The 17,305-nt window shown below is 40.7% G+C and overlaps 3 protein-coding genes across 3 annotated transcripts; 1 reads left to right on the forward strand and 2 right to left on the reverse strand.

Moving 5' to 3' along the window:
* Positions 1-1,084: 1,084 nt before the first annotated feature.
* LOC133888293 (kinesin-like protein KIN-13B) lies at positions 1,085-4,521 on the reverse strand. Its single transcript, XM_062328479.1, has 9 exons — positions 4,353-4,521; positions 4,131-4,309; positions 3,394-3,579; positions 3,175-3,282; positions 2,989-3,066; positions 2,820-2,901; positions 2,581-2,740; positions 2,186-2,488; positions 1,085-1,665 (listed from the first exon to the last, which is right to left on the reverse strand). Exons 1-9 carry the CDS (start codon positions 4,519-4,521, stop codon positions 1,629-1,631), a joined length of 1,302 nt encoding a protein of 433 aa, XP_062184463.1. The 3' UTR covers positions 1,085-1,628.
* A 2,657-nt stretch (positions 4,522-7,178) lies between these two features.
* Positions 7,179-10,790, reverse strand: LOC133888296 (uncharacterized). The gene is made up of 7 exons (XM_062328482.1): positions 10,621-10,790; positions 10,132-10,165; positions 8,567-8,645; positions 8,335-8,492; positions 8,039-8,251; positions 7,833-7,958; positions 7,179-7,355 (listed from the first exon to the last, which is right to left on the reverse strand). Exons 1-7 carry the CDS (start codon positions 10,788-10,790, stop codon positions 7,179-7,181), a joined length of 957 nt encoding a protein of 318 aa, XP_062184466.1.
* A 570-nt stretch (positions 10,791-11,360) lies between these two features.
* On the forward strand, positions 11,361-16,884 carry LOC133888495 (glycosyltransferase-like At2g41451). The gene is made up of 11 exons (XM_062328768.1): positions 11,361-11,737; positions 11,813-11,962; positions 12,061-12,113; positions 12,589-12,697; positions 12,849-12,983; positions 13,090-13,134; positions 14,437-14,624; positions 14,966-15,107; positions 15,298-15,344; positions 16,215-16,302; positions 16,400-16,884. Exons 1-11 carry the CDS (start codon positions 11,441-11,443, stop codon positions 16,676-16,678), a joined length of 1,533 nt encoding a protein of 510 aa, XP_062184752.1. The 5' UTR covers positions 11,361-11,440; the 3' UTR covers positions 16,679-16,884.
* The last annotated feature ends 421 nt before the right edge of the window (positions 16,885-17,305 follow it).

Genomic DNA, 17,305 nt, shown 5'->3' on the forward strand with positions numbered 1-17,305 from the left:
ATGGCAAGAAATGACAGAGAGGTGAGAGAGGGGGTGGAGAGGAGGGAGAGAGGAAAGAGAATGGGAAGAGAAAAATGAAGGGGAGAGAGGGGAAAGAAGCATTTATATCGTATGCAATTTGTATATGTACAGTATACATATGGTACATAATACCCACCTCTGTTGCAATAATCTCAAAGGAAGTAGATGAACAGCCCAACTAGTGACTCTGCCCGCTATTACCATCAGAAATTCCAAGTTCTTGACCTTCATTGTGTCACCATGGTAGTCCATATGCCCCCTTTTGACACAAGATGTAGTCCACATCGCATCCGATTGTAAAAGCTTTAGGGTGATGTGGGATGCCATCATAGTGAAGTTGTCTTTGTGTTAGAACTAAAATGGATAATTAATGTTGTTAAGTTAACCAACAATGTTCCTTTAAGCGGCAAAGAGGTTAAGCTATTAGGAATTTGGATTGTTAGATGTAATTTGGCAATAGAAGTACTAAATAAATTTAATATTGTGAAAACTATAAGGTGTAATCTTGTGGTAGTCTAATGATGAAAAAAAAAACACTCGAATTTGATAACAAATGTTATTTGAAAATATATGGTTCACTGTATGCCATTGAAATTCTCGAACTACCGCTAAAAAAGTTATGATCTCTCAGGTGCTACAATTTGAAATGTCGCTTCCTTTGTATGCCACTGTCGTTATAAAAAAAGTGACTGTAACCTCAGTATAAAGTGACTGTAACTAGAACGTAAAGAAAAATTTAGGTGTTGGATGATGTAAAAAAGTATGAATTTTTCTTACTTCATATAGTCGTCGTCATCATTGAGCACGGATCTTGGCACACATTTAAGCCACCAAATATCAAGTGTTGAGAGGCCAAGAAACACTTAACCATTATTTAGCTTTTTCTCAAGAATACTAAGGGTCTGTTTGTTTTAGGCTGCTTTTGACTTCTACTTTTGTCAGAAACCCAGAAGCCAGAAGCCCAAACAAACGGGTTTGCTGAAAAGTGACTTTTGAAGAAGCTAGAAGCCTGCTTATGAGAAAATGAACTAGAAGCTGAGAAGCTAGCTGAGAGTAGCTTTTCTGAGAAATAGTGTGCTAAGAAACAAAAAAATGTTGTAAAATCCAACAGCTAAAATTCAAAAACGACTTTTTAGAAAAGCCAAAAGCACAACTTTTCAGAGAATCCAGAAGCAGAAGCCCAAACAAACATGCCCTAATAATAGAAATGCAATATGGTGAAAACTTTAAAGCGCAATTTCATGGTATTTAAATGACGTACAAAATTATTCAAACTCGATATATAGAATAGACTAGCATTTTGCCCGTGCGTTGCAACGGGAGGCAAAAATTTGTACGAACTCTTGAACCATGTATCTGATATAGAGCTTTCTCAAAGGACAAAGTTAGGTGCCGACACAAACACTGTTATGCAAAAGTAGAGGACTGACCAAGTCATATCCATAACTGAATGTTTAAACATAATACTCCATCTCTAGAGGAGCGACTACTATTATATATGAGGTTTTGTGAATGTTGGTTAACAAACTAAGATAGAGGTACATATTTAGAGAATTGTTACCTCGACGGCTTTGTGATGAAGAAGTAAATTCATAGCGATGATGACGCTACGTGTATTGATCAATCAAGGTGATATTTTGGCTCCTGCAACACATGGAAATAAGTCAATTGGGATCAAGAGAAGTGTTGAAACAACAATCTCCACACCAAAATTCTATTACGAGGAAAACTACATAATCTTTTATATTAAATGCCATTGCCTTCTAAACAATGATTTATGCTTAAAGGTTGAACACTATCACTGTGAGTACCAAAATTTGTTTTTGAAACAAAGCAATGTGCTGTCGGATGCATCAAAATTGACCACTGATTCCTTTTACCACCTTTGGATGCAATAAACCTATACGAATTATGTGATCAAGCCAATTATGCTAACATGGAAAAGATTACAACCTGAAACAAATGTTTCAAATAAATTACTATTCCCAATCACAATTTTATAGAACTCTAGACCGTGTAATTTCAAGACCAAATTGGGAAAAATGAAAATATGATGGTCTCTACTAAATTCAAAAGTATTTGGTTAAAGGACTCGGATACTTTCAAAGGTAAAAGCAGTTCAGTTGGAGAGTTCCATTTAGAGAATGAAAATTGTGAAAGTGACCTTGTTTGGTTATCGTTGTCAGTTGTATCAGCACCACGCCCGCTGCTAGCAAGGTCAATAAATGACAAATTGCCGACTGGTCTAGGTGGTTTGGAGTCATTGCCATCAACACGTCTTTTAATAGCAAGCTGAAGAATGGCATGAGACCTTGAGGACTCTTCGTTTGCACCAGTTGTACCAGTACTTCTGGTGGCACTGCCTTTTTCAATCAACTCCTTGATAGTTTCAACATCAGACACTCTATACTCTAGTAAACCAACAATGCAAACATTTTGTTTTCCATCCTCTCTCATGCAATGTTTACTACATGAAGCAATGCACATTCAGAACGTGAGAAATAGCAGCCTCACTGATATACACTATTCCTGAAAATAACATATTTTGGGAAAACCCACCTCCTATCATTGAGAAGGTCAAATAATTTACCACCATATATCTCAAAGAAGCTGAAAAATAACTGAAATCCTTGGTTGCAGTATGTATGATACATTAATCTCAGGATATCTTGGGAGGCTTTAAGTGGAAGGGGCCGCATGGTGTACGTCTTTCCACTACCTGAGTGGAGAATATTAGTTGAAATGATATCAAGTATGCTGCAGATATACGATGTATCTAGAGAAGATCGGATGTATACCAGTTTGTCTATAAACAAAACAAGCTACCTTTGTTCGATTAAAAATTGTAGGAACCACATGTTCTACTGTTTCACGATAAACCTATAAATTAGATGAAGACAGGTGACTGAGAATGAATTTACAATACTTAAAAAACATTAATGAAAAGGGTATGCAATTTATACCTACCTCATCATTTGGAACATCTTCGTCTAACACAGCATCAAATACAAACTCATGCTTTTCAACATATTCAGTAAGGTCGACCTGCAGAATGATATGCCAGATATTGAGCATTGAGTGAAAACTGTCAGAAGCTCAGTATTCTCAGGAACATTGGCCATAAATACTGCAAATAGAAGAAAACAAGCAAACCTTAAGTTTAGTCTCATGGACAGTCAGAGAGTTTGATCTTTGTTCAATGTCTATGATATCTTCTTCTTTCTTTGATATTTCTTTTTTGTTAAGTGGTCTTTTGCGCACCTGCATTTGACATGTCCAATGGAAACTATTAGAGTGGAAAGGTTACGGTAGTTTCTGCTAAGCGAATAAGGAATATTTATCACCAATTGTGGAGCAAAAATAAAGGAACACCACCACTTTGATTTTAGCAACAGTCGTTGCCTTCACTTTCTCAGGGAAGGCCTTCAGGTAGTTACTTTCAGCGAAAACGGTGGACTTGCTCATCTGCTTATTTGCCACGAAGCTCAGATCCGAATCATCCAAACCTCCTTCATAGCCAAACTTTTGGGCACCATCATACATCCCTGGCACTTGAAACTGTATAGATAAAATATGAACTTTAGCTCAAGTTATTATAGAACTGTCAATGTGGAAATGGGTAGATATCCTTTTCTGCAATACCACATTGCCAGGGCAGAGGTTAGGATTAAAATCAAATCGTTACATGATTAAATACATAGCATCATCTCCTCACAAAAAAAATGCATAGCATCATCTGAACTAATGAACCAAATTAACTTTTAACAATTCAACAGCTACAATCAATATACTGATGTGGTGCTGCATCTCAACATCTAATCACGATTCTACCAAAAGAATATTTGTTTAACAATCCAGCATCTGCACATGAAAAATAGTACGCCTAAAAGAAGACCAGGACACTGTATTCGCTTTCCAAATCATTGATCAATTCAAAAACTAAATAAAAGTGATAGTTTCCACGATCCCATGACCCTCCATTCACATTCAGAACGTCAGATCCACCACATCGACAACTTTCTCAAACAGTATGATTAAACCCCAGCCACGCGAGAACACCAAAACAGAAATAGCAACTAAAAAAAAAAGATACAACTGATTAGTCTCACATCGGGGATTAGCTCGGTATCGAATGCGTGGAGGTCGAGCAGCCCGGGGCTGAGCTGCTGCCTTTGCCCCAGCGAGTCCCCCGCCACCGCGGTGTCCCCTCCCCGTAGCCGTCCCGGCGTCGCCGGCTCCACCGACATGAAGATCTCCCCGTCCCTGCACCGCACCCCGCCGCACCGCGCTCACAAAAACACCCATAATGAGCTCAGCCAAAGAACTCGCACCTCCACGCAGATCTCGATGAGCCGTCAGCCTGTACCTGTTGCGCCCAGAGGCCGCGCTTGTTCCGACGTTCCACTGCAGCCCTTGGGCTCTGAACTCCCTCCTGTGCCTGGCCGCTAGGGATGAAGGATTGGAGGCGAACGGATGGCGGAACACACGGTAGTCGATCATCTCAGGCTGGCCCTTCTCCTTGGGACGGAGCTCAACGGCCCTAAGGAGCGCGGTGTGGTGAGCACCTTGCGCTGGAACCGCATAGCGGTGGGGAGGCGGCCACGGCTACGGAGGCCTAGGTCCGTGCCTGCCAGGCGAATGAAGTGGGTTGCCGCCGTCACGGACGCTATGGCCATCGTCGCCATCCACGCGGACTGTGAGGGTCGCTGGGGTTGGTGGTAGTGGAAGAGGAGGCGGCGGCGGCGGCGTCCACTGGACCGCCCCCGACCTCGAGGAAGCTAGATCTGATGAGGGAGGGTGGAGGAGAGCAGCCGGCTGGGGGAGGCGGAGGCTAGCCCGAATCAAGGCAAAACTCGGGGACGAGCCGAACGGATCGAGCTACGGGGTCACGGTCCAGCGCGCGAAGGGGCGACAGCGCAGTTGACCATGCGGAGGGGCATGGGCACAGAGGAGGAACAGAGCGGGCGGCAGCGCATTGGAGAGAGGGCAGGAGGAGGGATTAGGGGGACTGGAACGGGATCACGCAAGAGGGGAGGGTGATTAGGCAGGCGAACAATTCGTTAGGTGGACGCAAAACGCAATTCGTTGGGCAAACAAAGGAGGGTAGATGATCGAGCGAACATGATCGAACGGATGCGAAGCGGATGGGCTGAGGAATATTCGAAGGACGGATCAGGCCTTACAGCTTGTTTATTAAACTAGTTATCTACCCGTGCGTTGCAATGAGCATCAAAATTTTGTTAAAGAAATATTTTTCTGTTTGTATGCTGTAACGAGTGTTAAAAAATTATATAGGACTATCTAGGTACGTAGCCTCATGACAAATAACAAAATCGCTTTCAGATAAAGCTTGCAACTTGGATTTCAAATACAACTATAACTTAACTTTGAGTACAAATAAATAGGTTTATAGAAATAGATTTATTTCTATAACTATCTCTTTCAAATCATCTTGCCCACGATACGACTAAGATATTCTCGTACACCTGCAGGTATTACATGTCGACACGAATTCTCGTCGTACGTCAATAGGCTGATCAAAAAGTGCCTCCTTAGTGCTTGGCCATCCTGCACGTGCATCATATATATATGTAAATATAAATATATCTCACGTGTAAAGTATAGTATTGTAACTTAAAATGTACATATGACGGTGCGACAAACAAATATGCTCACCGTGCATATTGGTGCGTGTAGCTTTTTACCATTCCATGTGCACATGAATTGCAAAACGAAATAACAAGATAAATACCTATGGTAGAATGAATTGTAAACTCTGTGTTAGATAAACATACTTATTACTTATTGCTTCTAGTGACGTTCAAAGCAAGTTACCCGTATATGTCCGTTGGAGTACCAGCTGAGATTATATGTTGCCATCTATAAACATCGTCGTTCCACCCAGGACATGCTACTCTCATGGCAACCATATAATACTTGGCAATATGAATAATTTTATGTGCGTACTGCTTGTATGGCATATCTTTATACCAATCTGGAATAGGATTGGAGTCCAGTACGGTCATAGTTCTATCCTCATGGTCGAACACAAAAAGCAAGAACATGCCATGTTGTGCAAATGGCATAAGAATATGCAAAAAGGTATGCATTAAGATAGCAAAAACAACGACACCAATGGACAAAGGGAAGCAGTCTTACAAATTTGCAACGTGAGACATCATAGTTCATGAAAGGCCAGCTTTCTAACGATTTGACCAACTCTCGAACATCAAGCTTTTTTCTATACTTTGGGTCTCGTCCAAAATCAGATAAGGTCTGGGAGAAAACAAAGTTTTTTAAAATATGAGCAAAGAGTGCCTAGGAGAATATAAAAACTCACGCAGAATTGCAGGTCCATATAGTGCTTTGAAACCATTTTCTTGGAACTTTTCAACATCTTGTATTCTGTGTATGCGAGAATCTGAACACCCAAGTTGAAACAAGTGTTGGACATGGGTTGATCCATCTTTAATGATGCTTGGAGTTGCTTGACACTTAAGCAAATCAGGTAAGGCTTCAAACTTTGCACCCATTGTGTCCTGTAAAATGATCAATTGTGACTAAGAATATAAGAATTGAAATAAAGTACATTATATTGTTAATAAATAGAATATAAGAAGCTTACTCTAATATCTCAGCATCATCAATTGACATGATATAATTGCATACGACATCTGTCAGTTCTTTTTTGCCTATTGGTATGTCCACCATGGAAAGGGCACACAATGAGGACTGGTCTCTAGTTTCATCGGCAGACTCATTTGTATTCATGACTTTAGATTGAACGGATTGTTGTGACCTTTTGCATAGATTAGGAGGATTTTTTAGCATCACAACATCATCTGGACTTCCACTTTCTTCATCGTTCTCTTCGACTAACGGATGTCCTTTCCTCTTGTTTAGTTCTGATGATAACAAAATAGCAGCTAATTTTGTCCTGAATTGTATCATATCATCCTGCACAATAATAATAACATTAATTTTTACAGAATATATGATTAAACATGTAACAAACTATCATGACCCTGTATGATATACCTGAGTTATATTGTCGGACAACACATCCCCTGTCCAGTATTCCATGTAGTTTAACATGAAAAGACCGCATGAACAGCTACAGTATCAAAAAAAAGAACGTCATGCACATATTCATTTAATCAGTGAAAGGAAATTGTAGGTAAACAAATTTTTGAGATGTACCTGTATGTCTGCATTATCTTTTCGAATTGTATTTGTCTAACCGGCCATGAAGCAACCCGAAGGTTCTGCCACTTGTGGTTTTTAAGCTCCTTGAGCTGCGATACAATGTCTATTTGCCTCTGCAATCCGTTCAGCTATTTATACATAATAAATTAAAAAAAATTAGCACCAAAGGTTACACGCCAAAGCTATTTATATATATTACTCCCTTCCAACACCTCAAAAGGACACCTCCAATTATATAGCACCAAAGGACACCTCCTATTACGCAGGACACCTCTAAAGTTACGCACCCTCTAAAGTTACGCTCTAAAGAACCACCCTTTAGAAGTTACGCTCTAAAGAACCAGCTCTAAAGTTACGTTCTAAAGAATCTGCAATGTAAAGTTACGCACCCTCTAAAGAACCAGCATTTTACTTCTTCTTTGGTACTCCCTCTAAATTTACGCACCCTCTAAAGTTACGCTCAACATTAGCTTTCTACATTTGCTTATTTACATCGCTATTGAAAAACGCTATTATTATATAAATTTTGTATAAAATAGTTAAACTTTCTAAACTGGGACGGAGGGAGTAGGAAAGAAGAAGTACTTTTAGTAACAAATACTCACAGTGGTACTGAGGTCTTCGCGATCATATACAGGACCCATCGAATCGAGCACATGTATCTCACTTTTTCTGGCGTCAATCACAGCAAGATACCAGTGGATTCCCTTGATGTTTATTGGAATAAATACCTAAATAATTTTTGCACATGTAGTATTAGGCACTTATATATGTTAACAAGAAAAATCATAAATTAGAAGTTAATTTTTACCATGTCATGGTCCAAGTATCTTTCCACCCTTCGTTCAATGGTGCTATTTTCAATGGTGTCATGTGCAGCATATAGATCATCCATTCTAATGTTATTATCACCATCCCGCTTCAGAAGGGTTGAGACATAAGTAGTCTCCAGGTAGACCGTACCACCGGACCTACGTTGTAGATGCTCTTGAGCCCTTAATAAGCAAATGTATGCATTTATGACCTGTACTTGCAAGTTAACAACAACGATTAGATAACAGAAGTAAATATTTGTGCATATTTGCTTTTAATATATTTACTTATTACCTCATCATTCAAAAATGCACTCGGTTGGATAAGGCATTCCAAATGCCTCCTGTTTACGAGAGCATCATCGATGAGCACAAGTACTTCTTTTTCAGGTAAAGAAGGCATGTTTTTAATTGGTAGAATAATATCAAGATCATTTTTTGTGCAAATATAATCTGCAAAAAATCAGATGCATAAGGGACTAATGTAGCAACTGAAAAATGACACAAAATATAGTGGAAATAAGTACCCTGCGGGACAATTTCATTCGATAGAGCCTTCTTAGGTTTGTTATGCAGCGACATAACTCTAGTTCCAGCTCTCGTTTCCTGTACAAACTCACGACAATGAAAAGCATGAAAAGGCATAAGATGAAATGCATGAAAAGGCGCCATAGGCAACAGTGTTTGCACTCATGTGCGGAGAGATGGCTAAAGGCTGTACTCCCTTTTGAATTTCCACTAATGCAATAGCGAGAACATGTCTAAATAAAATCCTACTTAAAAAACCTGAAGCTAAAAATGATCTCATCTTGATGAATTAATGGTTGTCTACATAACAAATAAGAATAAAAAACATAGATTGTGGAACGGTTTTGTGTTCTTGGATTTGATTCTATTAAGGATGAGAATAGGTTATGTGGTGCAAGTGCATGAAAAATAGACAACAGAACACATATTTTTCAAAATGAAACCATTCTCAACTAAGAAGCATTCTCAACTAAGTCACTATGGCTACAGAAATTCAGGAACCCAGAAATTCAAGAACATTAACACTGACCTTATCACAAGCCACAAAGGATCATGTTTGGTGTCGGCAAACTCCTTTAATTAAATTGGTACAGTAATCCTTTAGCTGGGAGGCACCCTTTGTTTTCAACTGACAAAACATAAACAAAAGGTTAGAAATGGGACAATAAAATAGTGAAAAATATTAGGGCAATGGCAAGGCAATGGACTAAGTAAAGCCAAAATAATCATGAGTGGAAGTGGCAAAACTAAGCCACACCTGTATATGCTGCATATTCAATCACCTCTAAAGTTTAAGAACATGTAAATTTATAATTGTTTAAGGACATGTAAATTTACAAACCACACATGCACATATAAAACTAAAATAATCATATAAATTTATCAGCCGGAGTATGCAGCCACACAAATCCCACCCTAAGAACATCGGAATCGACCAAACAGAGACAAGGATCTGCAGGAGCTCACCAGCAACGGCGAGGGTCGGCAAATTTGCAGTATAAATGTTTAAGAACATGTAAATTTATATACCACACCAGCACACCTGCACATGTTTATTCAATCAAAACCCATTCACTTGTTGTTTTTTGTTTACTCAATCAAAACCCATTCCAAACTACACAGGTGGAAATCATGTGAGTCGTGAGCTATGAAAATTTCTACCGGGCTTTACCTCCGAGCACCACTTACACAATGAATAAAAACTCACAATCTCCACACATGGGCTAAAATAATCATGTATCTGCAAAAACTAAGTAAAGCTACCCAATGCAAGTCTCAGCACCGCCATTTTGGATTGATGCAAGAAATTTTGGATATATGTCACGAATTTAGAACTGAATAAAAAGAAATGAAACATCTAGGACTGGTGCTAAGTACCCAGTTCACGGATCGATTCGATCTGTTACAAGAAACCTGCTACGCAAATTTGCCACCTATAAGTTTGGTCAGGATGAATATTCATGTTACTCATGAGTTTGTGAACTAAAATTTTCATCTTAAAATCAAATTCCAGTACATCAAAAGTATATTCGAATCAATCAAGTGACAACATGCTGTTACATACATGAGCACATAGTTGTGAATTGTGTATATCATACCTACAGTAACCGAACATGCAGGATAACAGATGCCATCGTTAATATTTGCGAGTTAGTGAGAGGCTTCAAGCTATGTCAAACGAGATTCAAGTTTCACTTTGGACTACTGCTCCCTGCAAGAACAGAATGCAAAAAAGAAATGAAACATCCAGGACTGGTGCTAAGTACCCATTTCATGGATCGAATCGATCTGTTCCAAGAAACCTGCTACACGAAAATCAAAACGAGGATTGCCAACAAGAGAGGATGGCGAGCTCACCTGAGCAGGACTTGGAAGGACTGGCGGTGCATGTGCTCCGTCGGGGAGAAAGGGAGCACCGGCTATCGGGGAGAAAGGGTGCTCTGGCGGTGCTGAAATTGTTGGCATATTTGAGAACAGAAATTCTAGAAGTAAGAAAGCTAAGAAAAACACCAGTAATCGATCGAGACCACATGACGGTTCTAGTTCTACTCACCTCGCGAGCCTTCCAATCCAACCCCCAAAAAATGCCGCCGTGGTGCTGCCCTCGACGCGGAGGTACTTATAGGGGGCTGCGGAGAAGATGGCGAGCGCAGCTGGCAACTGCGGTTGGGGTGCTGTGCCGTGCGGTTGTTTCGGCGGTGGTGACGGTAGGGAAATATCCATGGGCCCAAGACGGTTTGCCCTGGGAGGGGGTGGGGGCGTGGAGAAGGCTGCGGGCGGGGAAGCGGAGAATCCTGTGCAGCGGATAAGGATGGGCCGCGAGGCGATGAGAATGGGGATGGCGCGGCGATTTCGGTAGCCGGGACAGGGAATCAGGGAGAGTGGGGTGCGGCGGTCGCGCGGGCGTGCGGAGCGTAGCCACGGGCGGGGAATCAGGGATCGATGGCAGGGCCGCGCGGAGAAGGCTGCGGGCGGGGAAGCGGAGAATCCGGTGCGGCGGATAAGGATGGGCCGGGAGGCGATGAGAATGGGGATGGCGCGGCGATTTCGGGAGCCTGGGCAGGGAATCGGGGAGAGCGAGGTGCGGCGGTCGCGCGGGCGTGCGGAGCGTAGCCACGAGCGGGGAATCAGGGATCGATGGCAGGGCTGTCCAAGAACTTCGACCGGAGTTGACGCTCGACAGAGGAATCGTGAGGGGAGACAGAGGAATATTCCACGCGGACGGATCACGTCTTATTTCTTTTTTAAGTGGAGAGAAGAGATAGGAGAGAAACCAATATACTGGCAAATCAAACGGTCCAGGGGGTAGCAAAAAAAAGGGAACGAACCCACAGCGTCAACAACCGGACTCGATAGATCGATCAGCCTTCTAGATGCCCTCCGGCGGCGGCGGCGGCGGCGCGGCGTGGCGCCACCTGCTCCTGCTCCTGACAGCCCTTCCCCTCACGCTCGCCGCCCTGGCGTTCGCGCTCCAGTGGCGCGGCGGCGGCGTCGACGACCCAACCTTGCGCTGGCCCTCTCACGCCTTCCCCGGCATGGCCGAGCCCACGCCACCGTCCCTCCCCTCCTCGGCCTGCGCCGATGTCCTCGTGGGAGCCTCCGCCCCCTCCTTCCCCTATCTCCGCGGCTGGTCCTTCTCCTCCGACTCGGACGCAGGCCTCCACCCCAAGGTGCCCCTCTTATTCACGCATTCGTTCCTTGCGATGATGCCATGTCCTCATACGATGTTCCTTGCCTTGCATCAGATATGCGTGCAGACGAGCACCTCCGCAGGGCTGGAGCAGATCCTGCCCTGGCTCTTCTATCACAAGGTCATCGGCGTGGCGCAGTTCCTCCTCTTCGTGGAGGGGAGGGCGGCCAAACCCCATGTGGCGGGGGTCCTCGAGTCTATTCCTGTGGGTGACCAATTTTGAGTGCATTTTATGTTCTTGATGCTCTTCAATTTTTCTGTTCTGTCGCTAATTTGAGTGCCTTTGTTTTCTTCACGCTGCAGGGGGTAAAAGTGGTGTACAGAACCAAGGAGCTTGAGGAGCAGCAGGCGCGGAGGTCAGCTTATTCTTTGATAAGAACGTTGCGTGTGTGCCATTTTCGTTTCTGTTACCAACCACATAAAGAGTTCTTCTGCATTTCATTTCTTAAATTGAGAACTGAAGCCACATGATTCTTGGTGGAGCCATACAAACTTGAATCAGAGTGCATCAAACCATTAACGATGAAGGATGAAAGGAGAGTCTTGCTGATTGGGAGTGCCGTAAGTAAGGCATTTTCATGAACAGAACTGTATAAAGAAAGGGCTCCATTTTAAAAAATCATGCTGCAACATTGGTATCCTGTAATTTATACCTGTGGTTTCGGGGCAAAGAATGCTGAACACCACATGCTACCTCACATGTATAAATTTATACCATAAAGTGCTGATCGCTCAGCATCCAATGAGTGTCTAGGTTGACATGCTCTTTGATAGAATTTCTGTGACTCAGTTCTTTCACCTTTCTGATGTATTGTGTTGCTTGGCCTGAAGTCGAATCTGGAACGAGACCTGGCTTGCAGGTTTTTTCTACAAACCTTGCAACTATGAACTCTTTGTGAAGCAATCACTCAACATGGAGATGGCTATTGTAATGGCACGGGTATGTCTCTTGTCAGTTACCTCCACTGCTATGTGAATGATTGAACTTCATTTATACTTCTTAGGTAGTCAATGGGGCTGCTGTGCAACAATTTAGGTTTCTAGTTTTTCTTTAGGCATTCATATACTAAGGACAATGTTATTTGTTGAAGGATGCTGGCATGGATTGGATCATACATCTAGACACTGATGAGTTACTATATCCCGGTGGAGCTGCTGAGTATTCGGTTAGGCGTTTGTTAGCCGAGGTCCCTCATGATGCTGACATGGTTATTTTTCCAAACTATGTAAGCAAAAGAAAGTCAAGAATGAAGTGTTGCACTGCTATTCATATGTCTGTTTGTCTGTCTTTCTACAAAACTTCTAAGTACTAACTAAATTAAATGTCTACAGGAAAGCAGTGTTGAGCGTGACAATATAAAAGATCCATTCAGCGAAGTAAGCCTTTTTAATCTATTTTATTTCCTCAAGCTCCAGCTAATATATCATTTGTTGTCCACATCTTGACACAACCTCGTGCATCCGAGAATAATACCTCTACTCATATTGAATTTCCAATGCACCATCGAGTTATGCATTCATTTTCTGCTCATTAGATAATCACATGCTCAAAACTGGGAACGGTTTTATTCCTCTAATTGTGCTGGGCACTTAACTGGTTCATTTTGTGTATTGGGATTTTATGTAATTATAACAACTGCTTTGAATGATTGCATGCTGTAGTTTTTGTACACCTTTGTAAGGCATCTATGAGGAAAGCTCAACTACTGTTTTCAGTACTTTGATATTTTCTATCATTTTCTTTGTTCCTCACTTACCCATTCCTGCTTTAGGTTACTCCTACTCTAGTTTTTTGTGATTGTCTTCCTTGCTTCAGAAAACTAGTTTGGACTTGCATTCCCTATTACTTGGTCAGACTTTCATCTAGACAAGATTTATGAACACTTTGTTAAGTTCCCTTGACAGTTGCTTCTAATTAAAATTTTGTCTTTTTTGTATTATTGGATATGGAACCTAGCCTGTTCAGCAAATTGTTACTTCTATGAAGATTGAATTGGCATGTGATACGGTTTTCAGTGGCCTGCAGATAGGATGTGAATTTTATAAGCAATTTTGGATTTAAGGATAATTATATGTGCGCTATGTATTTTTGAATGGTTGTTTCGTATGCTTATTTAGTGCTAATTTTGAGTTTCCTTTGAAAGCACCAATAACCCACTAGATTTATGTGGGGAAAATCATGTTATTTTGTTTTGAAGTTTAGAACTTCTGGTATGATTATTTGAGATCTGTTGCAATGCATGGGGACTTATCTAGTTATGCAAAACAAAAAGAATAGCAAAATAGAGGATGTCTTGTGTGGGCAATAGATCACTATGCACCAGCATGCCCAAGAACAACAATAGATCAAGAGATGTTGATGAGATCACATATTTTGTATCCTTCATACATGCCATGCGGTTTGCCATGTGTATGTCAGATACTTATATATTTAGTTGTGTTTAACTATTTTATAGATCACTTTGTCATCATCTTTAGCAAGAGAAACATCTCATATACAACTAGCAACTACTCATGGCGGTTGTGTGCATACTGCACCAGTTGCAACTTATAAACCTACAGCAACTACCATAGTAGACGAGCAGTATCACTGCATAATGAAGCTACATTTTTATTCCAGACTTATTACAGTTGATGATCATAATGAAAAATCTTCTGTGCATTGCAATTTCTTACCAGGTATCTATGTTCAAGAAGAATTATGATCATCTCCCTAAAGATACTTACTTTGGCATGTATAAGGAAGCAACACGAGGAAATCCTAACTATTTTCTCACTTACGGTAATGGAAAATCTGCTGCACGAATTCAAGACCATCTCCGTCCTAATGGCGCACACAGATGGCATAACTATGCAAAGAGCCCAAAGTAAGGATCTTTCTATAACATACATTTATACATTCTCATGTGCATTCATTATTACTACCTCTGTCACAAATACTTGTCATTTGGGACATACGGTAAATTATGATATTAGATGGATTAAGAACATGAAAATCATGTGTAGATTTTTCTCAAAAAGTTATTTCATAATATTATAACTTATAAGTATATTGAATCTTATAATATTACAATAGGAATTAGTGGTCAAAAGTTGCATTTTGGAGACTGTGTTGATGTCCAAAATGACAATTATAGGAATTATGTTTTAATTATAGACATCTCAGAGTAGAGTTGTTCTTACAATATTGTTGGCACATCACTAACAGTGAGATCAAGTTGGAGGAGGCTGCAGTTCTGCACTATACATACACCAAATTTTCAGATTTGACATCTAGACGTGATCGCTGTGGATGCAAGCCTACAAAAGAAGATGTTAAAAGATGTTTTATGTTGGATTTTGACAGAGCAGTAAGTAAATATGCTTTTATAAGTAGTTATAAAGCTCAAAAGAAACATATGTAATTGGATGATAACTTAATTTCGTTTGATATCAATAAGTACCTTTATTGCTAGGAATTGTTGCCTAGTTTGTACTCCCATTGGATGTTCAGTTAGCTACTGTCTCTTCTTCCATCTAACTTCAATGTTTGCTATGCAGGCTTTTATAATTGCATCAACTGCTAGTGAAGAGGAAATGCTTCGCTGGTAATTTTCGTAATTTTCTTTGGTTACTTGTTATGGGTGATGATGTAGAGGCGCTGGGGCACTGTTCACTCAGGCCAGCTGGCACTGTATTAGTTGAAACTTGGAAGTTAGAGATACAAAAAGTTAGTCTCTTTATGTAGATGGTTTTTCCCTTAGCAGTTTTAATTCTATGTGTTGGAGGTGAGTTTCCTTAACTTCAGTGATTGTTTCTTAAGGTTCTAGTCGAAGTCAAATTGTCCTTATAAAAGAGAACACATTGTATCATCGTTTGTCAATCAAACAAGAAGGTTACAGTAGTCCATCTGTACCTATCCTAGTATATAAAGCTGAGCCGTCCAGCCATCATTGGTGCCGTAGTTACCCATCCATGAACAATGAAATAATTTGCTACCTCGTGGCAACAAGTGGATTCCCTGGTTGCAACCTATAGGGTCAAGACACTAACCTCAATGAAATCACATATAGAGGTGTTCAAACGCTGAGACGGGCTTGAAATGCCTGACCTAGAAACTCATGGCCCAAGTCCGGACCAGCTTGGCTCGTGCTCAAAAGTTCTGAAAGTGTTGCAGACTTATTAGTTTTCTGAATAAAATACTGTTTGTTTATTATTTTTCTGAGGGAGCACATGAACATATCTATATGAAACATAATTTATTCCCTCGCACCGGGTGGGCTGGGAGTAGACCCAATTGGCTCAAAACTTATGCCGGAGCCTGCACTGTGGCTGGACACCATTCTGGTTGCTTCTTGATGTCAGTTCAATGCGTTAATTTTGGCTCCTTTTTTTATGAGATGTATTATCTGCAGAGATATAGATGTTCAATGCTTGGTGTGTTTTTTTGTAATTGTTTTGTTTTCCTTTTCGGCTAGGTACAATGAACGTGTTGTGTGGAATGACAAGCAGCTCAATCTAAAGCTTCTCAGGAAAGGAGTGCTAACTCGCATATACACCCCAATGGTGCGTAATAATGCTGGTGTGAAGTCACTATCAGTTTCTGTGCTATTTAATGCTCATGTACTTATAAATAAATATATACATATATCCTCTTTGTTAGGCAATTGTTCAAGGTTTGCGAGAATCTGGTGTCTTCACTTCTGTCATTGCAGCTGGCCAACCTGTTGTGAATGATAAACTCTCACCGAAGAAAACCAACGCCCAAAGCCAAAATGCTACTAGGCCTGGAAATGTGCCAAGAAAGTTGATCGTAGCTGATTCTGAGGCATCTACTAGGAAAATATTGCAAGCTGTTGAGCCTATCGTCTGGGATGTTGATATAGCTGCTATTCCACCCTTGTCGCCGCCCACTTTAGATGATCATCATAAGTATACATAGTAAATATCATACAAAAATAAATTAGTGACATCAGCATGGATGGTCTAACTTTTTTACAATGTGCAGCAGCTGAATTTTGCAGGCTCTTTTTGGCGATCAAAAGAATATGCCGAAAACATTGATTGATGTAGTGCTTTTTTGGCCAGACAATTTTCAACAGTTTTGTACATGAGCTTTATAGTTATTAACATGGAGTTTACTAGTAACGTGCTGGTGCAAGGTTTGTTCCTCTGTAAGCATTCTTTCATCGTTTTCAGACGCGTGATAACTGCACTTATGATTATTGCAGAATGAGATTGAGATAGTACTACAGCAGTGCAGTGATACGTATATATTACGTGTGATCGCCCCCTTGTACTGGGAATAGGTGCACATGGCATTCTTCTATACGGATTACTTCTTAAAATACAACTTCTACTATTATTTTTTGTTAATATATTCATAAAACATATATAAAGTAGATTACTATGAAAATACTTTTTGAAACAAATCTAAACTCAATATATAAAAAGTAATTTGTAGCTAAAGTTTGAAATAGTTGAGTGCGCGTAATCCAAAATGATACTGATTTTAGACTGGAGGGAGTACTTAAGAGAGGTGTGGATGTATAAATATACGTACATACAC

Source organism: Phragmites australis, chromosome 13 (assembly GCF_958298935.1).
Source record: "Phragmites australis chromosome 13, lpPhrAust1.1, whole genome shotgun sequence".
NCBI classification, from domain to species: domain Eukaryota; kingdom Viridiplantae; phylum Streptophyta; class Magnoliopsida; order Poales; family Poaceae; genus Phragmites; species Phragmites australis.